The sequence below is a fragment of the Aricia agestis genome, chromosome 12 (genome assembly GCF_905147365.1).
Source record: "Aricia agestis chromosome 12, ilAriAges1.1, whole genome shotgun sequence".
NCBI lineage: Eukaryota > Metazoa > Arthropoda > Insecta > Lepidoptera > Lycaenidae > Aricia > Aricia agestis.
The window spans coordinates 3102431-3114469 of record NC_056417.1 but is presented as its reverse complement, the minus strand read 5'-3'; the positions used below and the strand labels follow the sequence as shown (position 1 = coordinate 3114469).

At 36.5% G+C, this 12039-nt stretch overlaps 1 protein-coding gene across 1 annotated transcript in view; it reads left to right on the top strand.

Moving 5' to 3' along the window:
- The window catches only part of LOC121732505, a 44206-nt gene extending 33591 nt beyond the window's left edge, over positions 1-10615 (top strand). The window contains exon 2 of the mRNA XM_042122405.1: positions 9990-10615. Within this exon, the coding sequence (XP_041978339.1) occupies positions 9990-10572 (583 nt within the window). The 3' untranslated portion in view covers positions 10573-10615. The remainder of the gene's footprint in view (positions 1-9989) is intronic.
- The last annotated feature ends 1424 nt before the right edge of the window (positions 10616-12039 follow it).

The following is a 12039-nucleotide window of genomic DNA, read 5'->3' as shown; positions in this document are numbered from 1 at the left end:
GTCAAACACCTAGTTATTTTATTATATTACATATTAGATGGTTACCAGTTCCCACTTTCCGCAAGTCGCAACTCGCAAGTCTTCTTTGCATTCTGTGCAGTGTTTTTTTTTGCAGGACAGAAACTATCCTAAAGAATACTTTAAGGAAATATCCTTTATCCTTTCATCACAATCAGTGAGCGGATTAAGGGTAAAGAGGTACCTCGTACTTAACAAACAGACGGTTAGATTAGCGGACGAATGGACGGACAGATAGACACACTTTTGCATATTTTACTTTTTTTTTATGAAAACGAGCAAACGGGTCACCTGATGGAAAGCAACTCCCGTCGCCCATGGACACTCGCAGCATCAGAAGAGCTGTAGGTGCGTTGCCGGCCTTTTAAGAGGGAATAGGGTAATAGGGGAGGGTAGGGATGGGAAGGGAATAGGGGAGGGTAGGGAAGGAATAGGGTAGGGGATTGGGCGTCCGGTAAACTCACTCACTCTGCGAAACACAGCGCTAGCGCTGTTTCACGTCGGTTTTCTGTGAGAACGTGGTATTTCTCCGGTCGAGCCGGCTCATTCGTGCCGAAGCATGGCTCTCCCACGTATATATCGCCGAATTTTCGTTATCATAGCATTAAGATGTAGAATAACTTATACTTACTAAACACAATATAACAATCGTACGAACTACGAAGTATTACAAATATGCGAGTATGTTATTGGCCTTCGTATTTGAGAATAGAACAAAAAACAAAGATGGCCGCCGGGCGTAAAGTTACGAAAGTGCATGCGACATTGCACATGGTGCGTTGACCGCTTCTGGTGACCCCGACCGTCAAACGCCCACGCACTAGCTTCTTAGGGTTAAGTGGTTTGCGATTTGACAAACATTCTAAAAGTTTGTAAATAGATGATGAAGAACAAACGTGTTTCTATTTGCTCACTAACCCCTTTACCTAATAAAAGAGTTGTTTGTACAGTGCTTAGTCATATTCCATTCGCTACTTTTGATAGCGAAGTTATAGACTATAGTCTGTCAAGAAAGTGAGGAAATTAAAAAGTGGCAACATCGTAGTGTCATCCCTTTCAAATCAATCTAAAGGGCCCCCGAGACGATCAAACGGTTTGATTCAAACCCGTGTTTGACGCAACCGTTTGATGTCGGTTTAAACGGTTTGTCAAACGACACTGCACAGTTTGGTTCAATACGCGCTGTCGAGTACACGTTTTGTGACGAATTAATAGTATTTTTTAAAAGAGAAAACCGTCTTTAAATTGTACGAAATAGAGAATTAAAATTCCCTAAGTATCTCAAAAACTACTAAACCTATTTTGATGAAACGCACCTTACACAATTTGTACATGTTACGACTTTAGCGAAGTGAAAAAAGCTTAGTGATTTCGGCAGCCTGTATGTTCATTTCCACCGTTAAACGTCTCTAATCTGATTTTAATGATTGAGGTGTGAAGTGTATCGTAATTCGTAAATAGTAAAAAATTTGCCAGGCCATTAAGGCTCGGATAATTTTATATGGACCAACTAGCTGTCCCAGTGAACTTCATGTCACTTAAAAACCTTCCGGACTTCAAAGATTATACTTATTTTTAAGACTAAAATTAGCAGAATCGGTTTAGCTTTTATCGAGTTAAGTATAGCGTTACTAACACAACTGGATATCCATTTTTAGGGTTCCGTAGTCAACAAGGAATCCTAGTTTCGGTCTGTCCGTCCGTCTGTCTGTCCGCGGTTTTACCCAGAGACTGACCTACAACGCTACAAAGCTGTAATTCGGCATTTTTGTATGGTCAATGAATGTACATAAATTATAACGTGTTTTATACTATGTACTACCAACATCATCTCAGTTACGTTCAAATGAATTTGAAAGAAAAGTTCCCTTATACTTCGCCCAATAAAAGTATTATTTATACTTTTAGTTGATCGACTATTACTCAATAACTTATATTTAAAGTCTTCTTAGCCGTGATAATTTTCCTTTTAAATTCAGCATATTACCTACTCCCGTGAATTTTTCACTTTTTTAGAAGCAACCGTTTAGCTGGTAGAAGGGGGGGACACTGAATTCTAAAATCTAACGATTTTTTCCACTTTGAAACTTCATATTTCACAAATAAAATTTTTAAAAAACCTATCCAACGACACCCCACACGGTGGGATAGACGCAAAAATATCATCCCCGCTTGATGTGCTGGGAAGGTACCATAAAAAATATATTTTGTAAGATTTCATGTACCATTTTGTCGGCATCATTAATATGTGCATCCATCTTTATTCTAAGCGCATCACTACTGAGTACTGAGTAATGATGATTCACCATCGCGATACTTTTATGCTTTTATTTTACACTAGCTGTCCCGGTGAACTTCGTGTCACTTAAAAACCTTCCCTGGACTTCTACGAATATTTTAAGACTAAAATTAGCCCAATCCGTTCAGCCGTCCTCGAGTTTTGCGCTTAGCAACACATTCAGCGACTCATTTTTATATTATAGATATTGTAATAGTTATAATAAAATCGAATAATAGTCATATAATGCTTAAACTCGAATTAAGCATTTAGCCCACTTTAAACTAAATTACGGGCTAATTGTAACAGCTATTAGCCTGCTCTATATTTTTAAAGTTAGACGTTTTCCTTTTCGTAATAGTTATAATTTTTGCGAACTCTCTAGATCAGCGGTTCTCAAACTTATTGGTGGCGGCCATCTTTGATGGACCCCCCCCCCAAAAAGAATGTTTTGTCTTTGAATGAATTGTATCCAAGCTGGTATCTGATGACACTCAAAAACAAATCATGTATTGTTCACGGAGCACCTACTAGGTGTTTGCTGAGCTCAGCGTTGCCAGATTTTTTTTGGAACTTTTTGAGTGAAAAAACGGAATTCTTCAGTCAAAAGCGGGACAAAGTAAAAAACGGTATAAAATCAAAAGTTTTTGTTTTTTTTTCTTTATATTTGCGTTAAAATAACGTTTACATGACAATAGATAGTTAAAGTAGCCAACGAAAATCCACCCCTCTACCTCCCACACTATTATCTTCAGTACGCACATTTCTTCCTACGCTGCACGTACGTTCGGACTTCGGGCTTTGCCCGAAAAGCGGGACTGAGCCTGTCCCGCGCGGGACATTTAATTTTGATGAAAAAATCGGGACGTCTGGCAACGCTGGCTGAGCCCCAGGGCTCCGCGGGACACAGTTTGAGAATTGCTGGTCTAGATCACTGGGTTGCTTAAAACAATAATGATCATTACTCACACTATCCATTTAAATCATTTCGCTGCACAGTAATTTCGTTGAATGCTGCCATTATTATAAAATTACTCATTGTCTGTTAGAAACTGTTTATTTCTATAGAAAATTAAACTCATACACAAGTATTATAAATGCGAAAGTGTGTCTGTTTGTCTGTTACCGCTTCACGGTTGAACTGCCGAACTGATTTTAATTAGTAATGGACATGTTTTGAGTTCTGGGACTACATATTAAGGGCCTGTTTCACCACTTCCTGATAAGGTGCCGGATAGGCTTATTTGACAGATTCTCCATACTCTATCTGTCAAGTTAAGTGGTGGATAGCCTTATCAGGAAGTGGTGAAACAGGCCCTAAGTGTTTATTTTCTTTTCAATCCAAGGATGTGAAACAGCTGATTTCTAAATAATATCGATAACATAAAGATCGCAGGGTTAGTTCTAATTTCAACCAAACCAACTTGCCTGAAGTTTCTTGTAGCGTTAGCCGTGTTTGTTTCATTTTTTCGCAGTTTGGCAGCTGACTGTCAACTTCATAATTGAGTGTCATGTTCAATAACATCCTAACAGTTCTGACGGAAATTGTTAGGATTTTATTGAACATGACACTCAATTATGAAGTTGACAGTCAGCTGCCAAACTGCGAAAAAATGAAACGAACACGGCTGTTGTAACATACTTAACATAAACACAGTACTTATAGCAATATTAGTCCTATGTCATATTGCTATACTGTGACATAAATCGATGTTTCACTGCAAATTAATTGTGCAAAATCAAAATGAGGTAAGTACCAATTTCTCATGGCACATAAAAATCGGGGTCGGCATGAATGATGAACTTGACTCGAGTTAGTATCGAGTGGCCAGTGCGAATCGATTCGATATCAATCGATATTTCACCTCACTATTATTATATTAACAGTGAAGAAAAAAATTAGTAAGTACATAATGACTTCATGAGTCATGACTCATAAGGAAGGAAAATGTTCATTTGGGAAAACGTATATTAAGTAGAGCTGAATAATATTATATAATATATAATATGTACTTAAATTCTAGAAATACCTGGATCATTTCAATGTCACTAATTACCGTCCGATTAGTATTTTAAGCTGGTTTGCTAGAATTTTTGAAAGCCTAGTGCATGACCAAATATATTACCATTTTCAACATATGTTAAGTCCTAATCAACATGGATTTGTTAAAGGTAGATCTACAAACTCAAATTTACTTACCTATACTAGTTATATATGTAATTCTTTTAATATTCGAAAACAAACTGACTCTATCTACACAGACTTCTCAAAAGCGTTTGACAAGGTTAACCATTCAATACTATTGATCAAAGCCTACCATCAGGGCATACATGGTAATCTACATCGGTGGCTAGCATCATACTTAATAAATAGAACACAGTTGGTCGCTTTAAGTGGTTATGATTCTATTCAGTACACTGCGACGTCGGGTGTTCCGCAAGGTTCAATTCTGGGTCCGCTGTTATTTTTAATGTTTATAAATGACCTCTTAGATTGCATAAAATGTAATTGCTTAGCATATGCAGATGACCTAAAGATCTTTAGAATTATATTTGATATCAGTGATTGCTTAGCTCTTCAGAGAGATCTAGATGTTTTGGCTGAATGGTGCAAACGCAATCTTATGGGACTAAATGCTAATAAATGTCAAATTATTACTTTTACAAGAAAAAAAAATATAATAAGTTATACTTATAACATAAATGATAAGCCTTTATCTCGTGTCTCAGTAATAAGTGACTTGGGAATTATTTTTGATACCACACTATCATTTCGGTCGCACTATGACTCCATATGCAGCAGGGCCCATAATATGCTGTCATTTGTTTCTCGGACAGCAAGCCTTTTAAGAACCCTTGTACTTGGATCTTACTTTATGTAGCCCTAGTTAGAAGTATTCTTGAGTACTGTTCATCTGTATGGTCGCCTATGTATAGTGTTCATATCGACAGAATTGAAGCAGTTCAGAGAAGATTTGTCAGGGTACTAAGTAGTAGATGTGGTATGCGAAGGAAGTTGCCGGATTATCTTGATCGGATCAATAAATTTGGTCTCCTAAGCCTTGAGAAACGAAGACAGATTGCTGATCTTGGTATTCTTTACAAAATTGTTAATGGTCTTATGGACACTGTTCTTTTAGAGCAGTTGTCATTTAAGATCCCTACTCGATCCGTACGTATTCAACAGCTATTTAGTGTACCACTAACATATAATAATGTGTCCAAAAATAATCCGTTGCATAGAATTTGTAATACGTATAATAAAATATGCCATGATAAAGATATTTTCAATTGTAGTCTGATTGCATTTAAACGTGATCTAGCCAAGGACCCTAACATCTAAATGTTTAACAATATGTGTTGATGGCCTTCAGAGTTTAGTTTTAGTTTTTAAGTCTTTAGAATTGTATTACCTACTGTAGGATATATTTTTATTTATTTTATACTTTGTTGTTATTGTGGCGAGTTGATGTCTAGTTCTAGTTTTTAGTTCTATTTTGTTTTGTGTTTTCCCTGTCTTTCTCTAAGTAAATCTTATACTAATATTGTTACCTTCAATGCTGGTGTAGTTGTAATTGGACCTCAGTCTAAATGCCGTGTGTTGTTAATGTTATTTTACTGTATGTTGTTATTCTGTGGTCTGTAACTGTACCATAATAAATAAATAAATAAATAAATAAATAAATTTTAGACATTTAATATAAAAAAATAGACACAACCGAAGTTCTGATATGGCTTGTGAGTTGTGTTCTTAAAAAAATGCAAAAGTCGACATCGATCCCAAGAGTACGAAAAGACGGGGTCAAACTACGAATAATAAAAACGAGGGTCAATAATTTGAATACAAAATTCCAGATTTGTATTTATCGAACCATCCACAAAACATCTACAATATCTAAGAAAATAGAAGTGCGCGTTTCTAAGCTCTGCCATTCATAGAGCATTTTCCATTTTCCAGTGGCCATTTTTGAGCAAATAGCCTGGAGAAAAACATGTAATTGCTCGTAGGGTTAAGGTTCCCCACCTCAACACATAGTCTGAATGAAATGTTTTGTGAGTCATGGAAAATTCTAGAAAGAATGTTCTATGATTCATGGAAAATTCTTCAGTAAGTAGAGGTATATTTAAATAGACCACTGTCCAAGAGTCGTTTGTTTCGTATCCAAATGCCTTTCTTTATTACGTGCTATAAAATAGTCGTAGCACAGACCACAGAAAATTACAAAGTTACTAGTTACTACATTGCATTCTTGTGAATGTAAACTGTACTAAGTAACTACTAAGTGTACAGTCAGAAAACGCATTCAGAACAACTTTCTTTTAATTTGACAGCGGCAATTTATTGTTTAATGTAATCCAACCTTACTTAGGTAAGTTAAAAAATAAAAACCTTTAAAGTTAAATAACCTAGACTCTAGAGTCTAGATTCTAGAGTCTAGAGTTTTATACGTGGGAGAGCCATGCTTCGGCACGAATGGGCCGGCTCGACCGGAGAAATACCACGTTCTCACAGAAAACCGGCGTGAAACAGAACTTGCGCTGTGTTTCGCCGAGTGAGTGAGTTTACCGGAAGCCCAATCCCCTACCCTATTCCCTTCCCATCCCATCCTTACCCTCCCCTATTACCCTATTCTCTCTTAAAAGGCCGGCAGCGCACCTGCAGCTCTTCTGATGCTGCGAGTGTCCATGGGCGACGGAAGTTGCTTTCCATCAGGTGAACCGTTTTGCTCGTATGCCCCCTTATTTCATAAAAAAAAAGTCTAGACCTAATTATTATGTTTCGTACCATGTCTAGCTAGGTTATAGTGTAGAAGTACCTTTGACTATTGGCACAGACTGGTGCAGTATCACCTAATATTTACTTACACAAAATTATTTTCGTTACTTTTGAGTTTAACAAAATAAAGTGATAATAGATAATACTTATTACTTTATAATGTGTATTTCGCAGCCATCTGGTTAAAACGGCAACCAGGGGCGCTACCCCTTTTACTGAACAACGCCATTCAATCACACGTCTAGCATTTTATTTGAATATTTGCGTCGATCTAACTACAGCTGATTCAAAAGCAGCCGTTTTATTGAATTAGTTCGCTCACCACTGCGACACTATAGGTACGTTTTGTTTACAATATGGCGTAAACTAGCCGGTGTGTTGTGGTTGTATTAATTAAGTAGATATTTTTTGTAAATATACAAGTGTTAATAAAGAGACAGAAATAATTATGAGGGCACATATGTAGGTATTATGAGTTAATCAAAATTTAAAGAAATATTTGAGGATAAATTACGGGATAATGAAATGCATCACCAAGGTATTTATTACAATTGTGTTCAAAATGAGCTTGTGTAATAATAATACTAAACTAATGGTTACCTTAGTTAATTTGCAATTTAACCAGTTAGCTAAGCGTCTTGTAGCTGTAGTGTTGAACGTTGCAGTCAGCAAGAGTCGGCTAAACGACGTATAGCCGTGTGATTGAAAGGCATTGTTCAGTCAAAGGGCTAGCCGTTTGATTGAACGGCTATTTTAACCAGTCGACTGCGACATGTATAGAGTCCCTTGTATAGAGTTCACAGGTCAGCAGCGCTGACAGAAATCCGTGCTGATTTTTTAGTAGATAGGTAAACAATACAAGTTACAACCAATTTTAAAATTTTTATGCTATGTTGCAAACTGTACTAAGCCCTTGACTCAGCGCCCGCATTTCGCATGTGTTTGCTAAATACTCTACAGTCTACTACAATGAAGCCTTCATAAAATCAGCCTTTAACTCACAGAATAGACTTGTATAGGCATAAAACATAGGCAATCGGCATGAAACATGTTAAATGTTAATTAGGTATATTATTATTAACTATATTATATAACTTGGTTGTGCGCGGCCCAGCCCGTGGAAAAGATCACTCGGTAATCGTACATTTTTCCGCGATAAAAAGTATCCTGTACTGTATCCTTCCTCGTGGTCTCCTCTATGTGAATTCCAAATTTTATCAAAATCGGGCCTGTGTTTCTGTTGACTGCGCGGCGGTGTAAGGTGTTATTAAACTTATCAGCTGTTATTAAAGTAACTACCGTTTGCTTTATCTTACCAAATCTAAGTAAAAACTAAAAATACAAATAGCTAGAACTCTTTAGCAAATAAAGTTGAACATCAGTAGAAACTTTTTTTTGCTTTATAAGATTAATAAACAGAAAAGAAAAATTATTCTATTTTATAACAGGTAGGCAGGTATGAGGTAGATTATTATAACTTACTAGCTGTCCCGGCAAACGTTGTTTTGCCATAAAACGATTTTCCCTGTTTTCCTGCTTTTCTCTTAAAGTTTTTTTTTCTATAGACCTCACGGAGCTCGAGACCTTTCCAACGAATGCAAAACCGTGGAAATCGGTTCGTGCGTTCTGGAGTTATCTGCCTGCCTAGCATACGCCAACGAGATATCTCACTCTCGAGATAATTAAAAACTACTCGTCTCATAATGTAAAAATGTGTTATTTCGATGATAGATCTACGCGAGAAAAAAATGTTTGTCATGCTAGGGTCAATAGAGATGAAGAGACAAACCAACAAACGAGACAACATGTAGAGTGAGATATCTCGTTGACGTATGCTAGGCAGGCTGGAGCGTCAGGAAGGAAACCCAACTTATTTTTTATATATTAGATTAGTTTTCAATTCGTAACACAAATTTTTGTTGTTTAACCCATCTCGTACTCCCAGAGAGATATATAAGAGCCTTATTTGTTCGAGTGCCTAGCTGGTGAACATAGCAAACAACTCGACTTGTCAATTGCTATTTTATATCACGCAAATACCGCCTTTATTACCTGCACCGCAAACACTAAAATCATAACTCATAAAACGTTAGATGAAAGCCGGTGTTTATATAACATTTTCTGAATAAACTTTTACGGTAATGTTGTTTGTTGACTGTCTGGGAACAAGTAATGCCAACATTGCCAACTAATACGTTATGGCGGGGTCCGTCAAATAACTGTTTTAACTAGTCATAAAGTTGGTAACGGTGCATTTGTGGAATGCACCTATGTTTGGTCCCAATTTCACCAACCTGTTAATATTAAATAACTATTTACACAGAGAATAAAATACAAAGTTAATTATTTGTCTTCGTCTGGTGTATTGGAAAAGTCACATATTTACATCAAAAATTTCATACTTACTCAGGCGGGGGTTACCTACACACAGCCCACAGAGGACATGACCCCCCCCCCAATCTAAGGTCAAATTGAAAATCTCAAAATCTTGCCAAATAATAAAAGTAAATTTCTAGTTATCCTATAATATCGATAAATTTTTAGTGTAGTGACTAGTGAGCGACCCCCTCCAAAACGGCTGCAACCGCGCCTGCATCTGTTTTAACTTATAAATTAATAAGCTGCTATGCTAGTTATAATTAAATACGCTGCCTAAACTATTATCTTTATTAGTAAGTATGCTGACGAATACTGCAGATCACTATTTAACAGAAACTACCAGCTCCGAAAATAATATTATGTCTAAAATCTACACCCAGAAAAATGTATGTTTTCCGGGACTGCCGATTTTCTTTTGTGAGAAACAAACTGCGAGAAAAATCTACACGAAATAGTCTATTATCTTTCCAGTCAGGCCATCCAGACTTTTACGATGCGATATACTTTTGCCTAACAAATATTTTCTTTCTTTTCCAGACTGACCGGTCTACTACTGTTAGTAGTAGTTTCGTGCGTGACTGCCGCATCGTCCGCAAACGACAACCTTACTCTTGGCAAGAAAGACCCCACCACCCATGAGCTCCTCAGCTCGCTAGGCATGAAGAAACTCCGAATTCCCGCCGCGCACCACAGAAAGAGACTCGCGGAGCAAGGGAGACGGCATGCGACCGGAGACTCCCGGATGTACGTCATCAAACTTCCGCCCAACACCAACTACTATAGCCTGGTAGACCCGGCACCTGCCGCGGCCAGGACCCTCCCGCTACAGATGACCAGCAACGGCAAACCCGCTAGGGTCTACCACTGGAATCTTCCGGTGCTCAGTAAATTAGCGAAGAGCAGACCCCAGGCTAGGCTGGCTGATGATGACGTAGTCAACGTAGAAAGCACTCCGACATGGCCGAAAGGGCATCCTAATTCTCTGGAGGCGCTGGCTTATTACGTGCCATCCAAAAAGTCTTCCTTCAGAAAGTATTACTCTGGCAACGGTAAGCCAAAGTCCTTTTATGTGCTGGAAAAAAACAAAAACTCGGCTGAATACCACAGGTTGTTGCCATAATTTTGTAAAAAATAAAAACAACAAATACATAAATAACCATTTGAAAAAAAAACAGAATTTTTGGTAATTTTTTTTATTACTACTAGTGATGTGTTTAAAAAATTGTCGACATCGATATTATCATTTTTTATATATTTTAATTCTTGAAAAAAACGACCTACTTCTATATTATTAAATCTGTATTAAAACATAAAAAACCGAAATTATAATATGCTTCTTTAATGTAAAATAAATATAAAACTTATTGACCTACTCCTTATGCATGATGATTATATCAAGTAGGTAAACAGTACTTAGATAAGATGCGGCTACTGTGTAACATTAAGATGCACATAATATGCATGAAGAAATGAATATTATTTGCTATTAATAAGTTTATTTTTGTAAATATCTACGCTTTAATATTTTATTATTTAAGTAAGTCAATAATAGGTGCTTGAATATGCTGTTAAGACTGTGTAACGAATTTAAATAATAATGTACCTAGTTTAAGATCTAATATACCTAAGTGAAGAAAATACAATCATATTTTATGTATGCAATGTTCTTATTCTTCAATAAAATAGTGCATTTATTAAACTGGTCATACGCACTGTGTGCATGTTGCATTTACACGTAACTATTTAAAATAAAATAATTTGTAAGGACTGATGTTATAGATTTATAATTATTGCTTTTAAATACCGTACAGTGCACATTTTATTCTAATATGTATTACTAAAAAGCGTTCTACAACGTACATAATTATTCCTTACCTATAATTTTGTAAAAATATATTTTTGTAGGCATTCAAATAATTTTTATGTTTGTGGTACCCAAATCACAAGTTGGTTTTATTACCAAAATAATGAAAGCTTTTAATTTTCTTACTTTTCTTGAATAAAAATGCAATAAAATTTGTTTTGATTTATTTTATTTTACTGACGTTAATGCTCGGCAATAATATAAACATTAAGAGGATACACCAGGGGCGAGAGAAATTGAAAATAGGTATTTGAAAATGTATTGCTGTCTCACCAATCTCAAGTCTCCCACCGCAGAGCGCGATAGAGACAATACGACAAAAGTTCTAAAAAAAGAACAGAAAATCTTCGATTCGTTGTCCGCTGATTCCTCCTCCAAAACTTAACCGATTTAAGTACTTTTTTCATTAAGAATTAAAGCAAGGCTTGAGCTGTGTTCCTATGTTTTATTTTTTTTGTATATTTTGGCCAGTTTTGTTTTCTGGGTGTTTGAACACAGAGGAAAATCTTGCCATTTTTTTGGGGTTTTGGACGTTCTTATCTTTTTTAATAATAAAAATATGAAAAAAAAGAAAACATAGGGACATGCTAATAGTGGCCATAGATATTCAGGAAAAAAATCATAACTCTACCGGCATTATCCAGGGAGGAAACAGGGGACAGCGTTTGTATGGAAAAACGGCGGTGTGGATTCCTCTTAAAGGCCGCGCTACATCGGAATGGC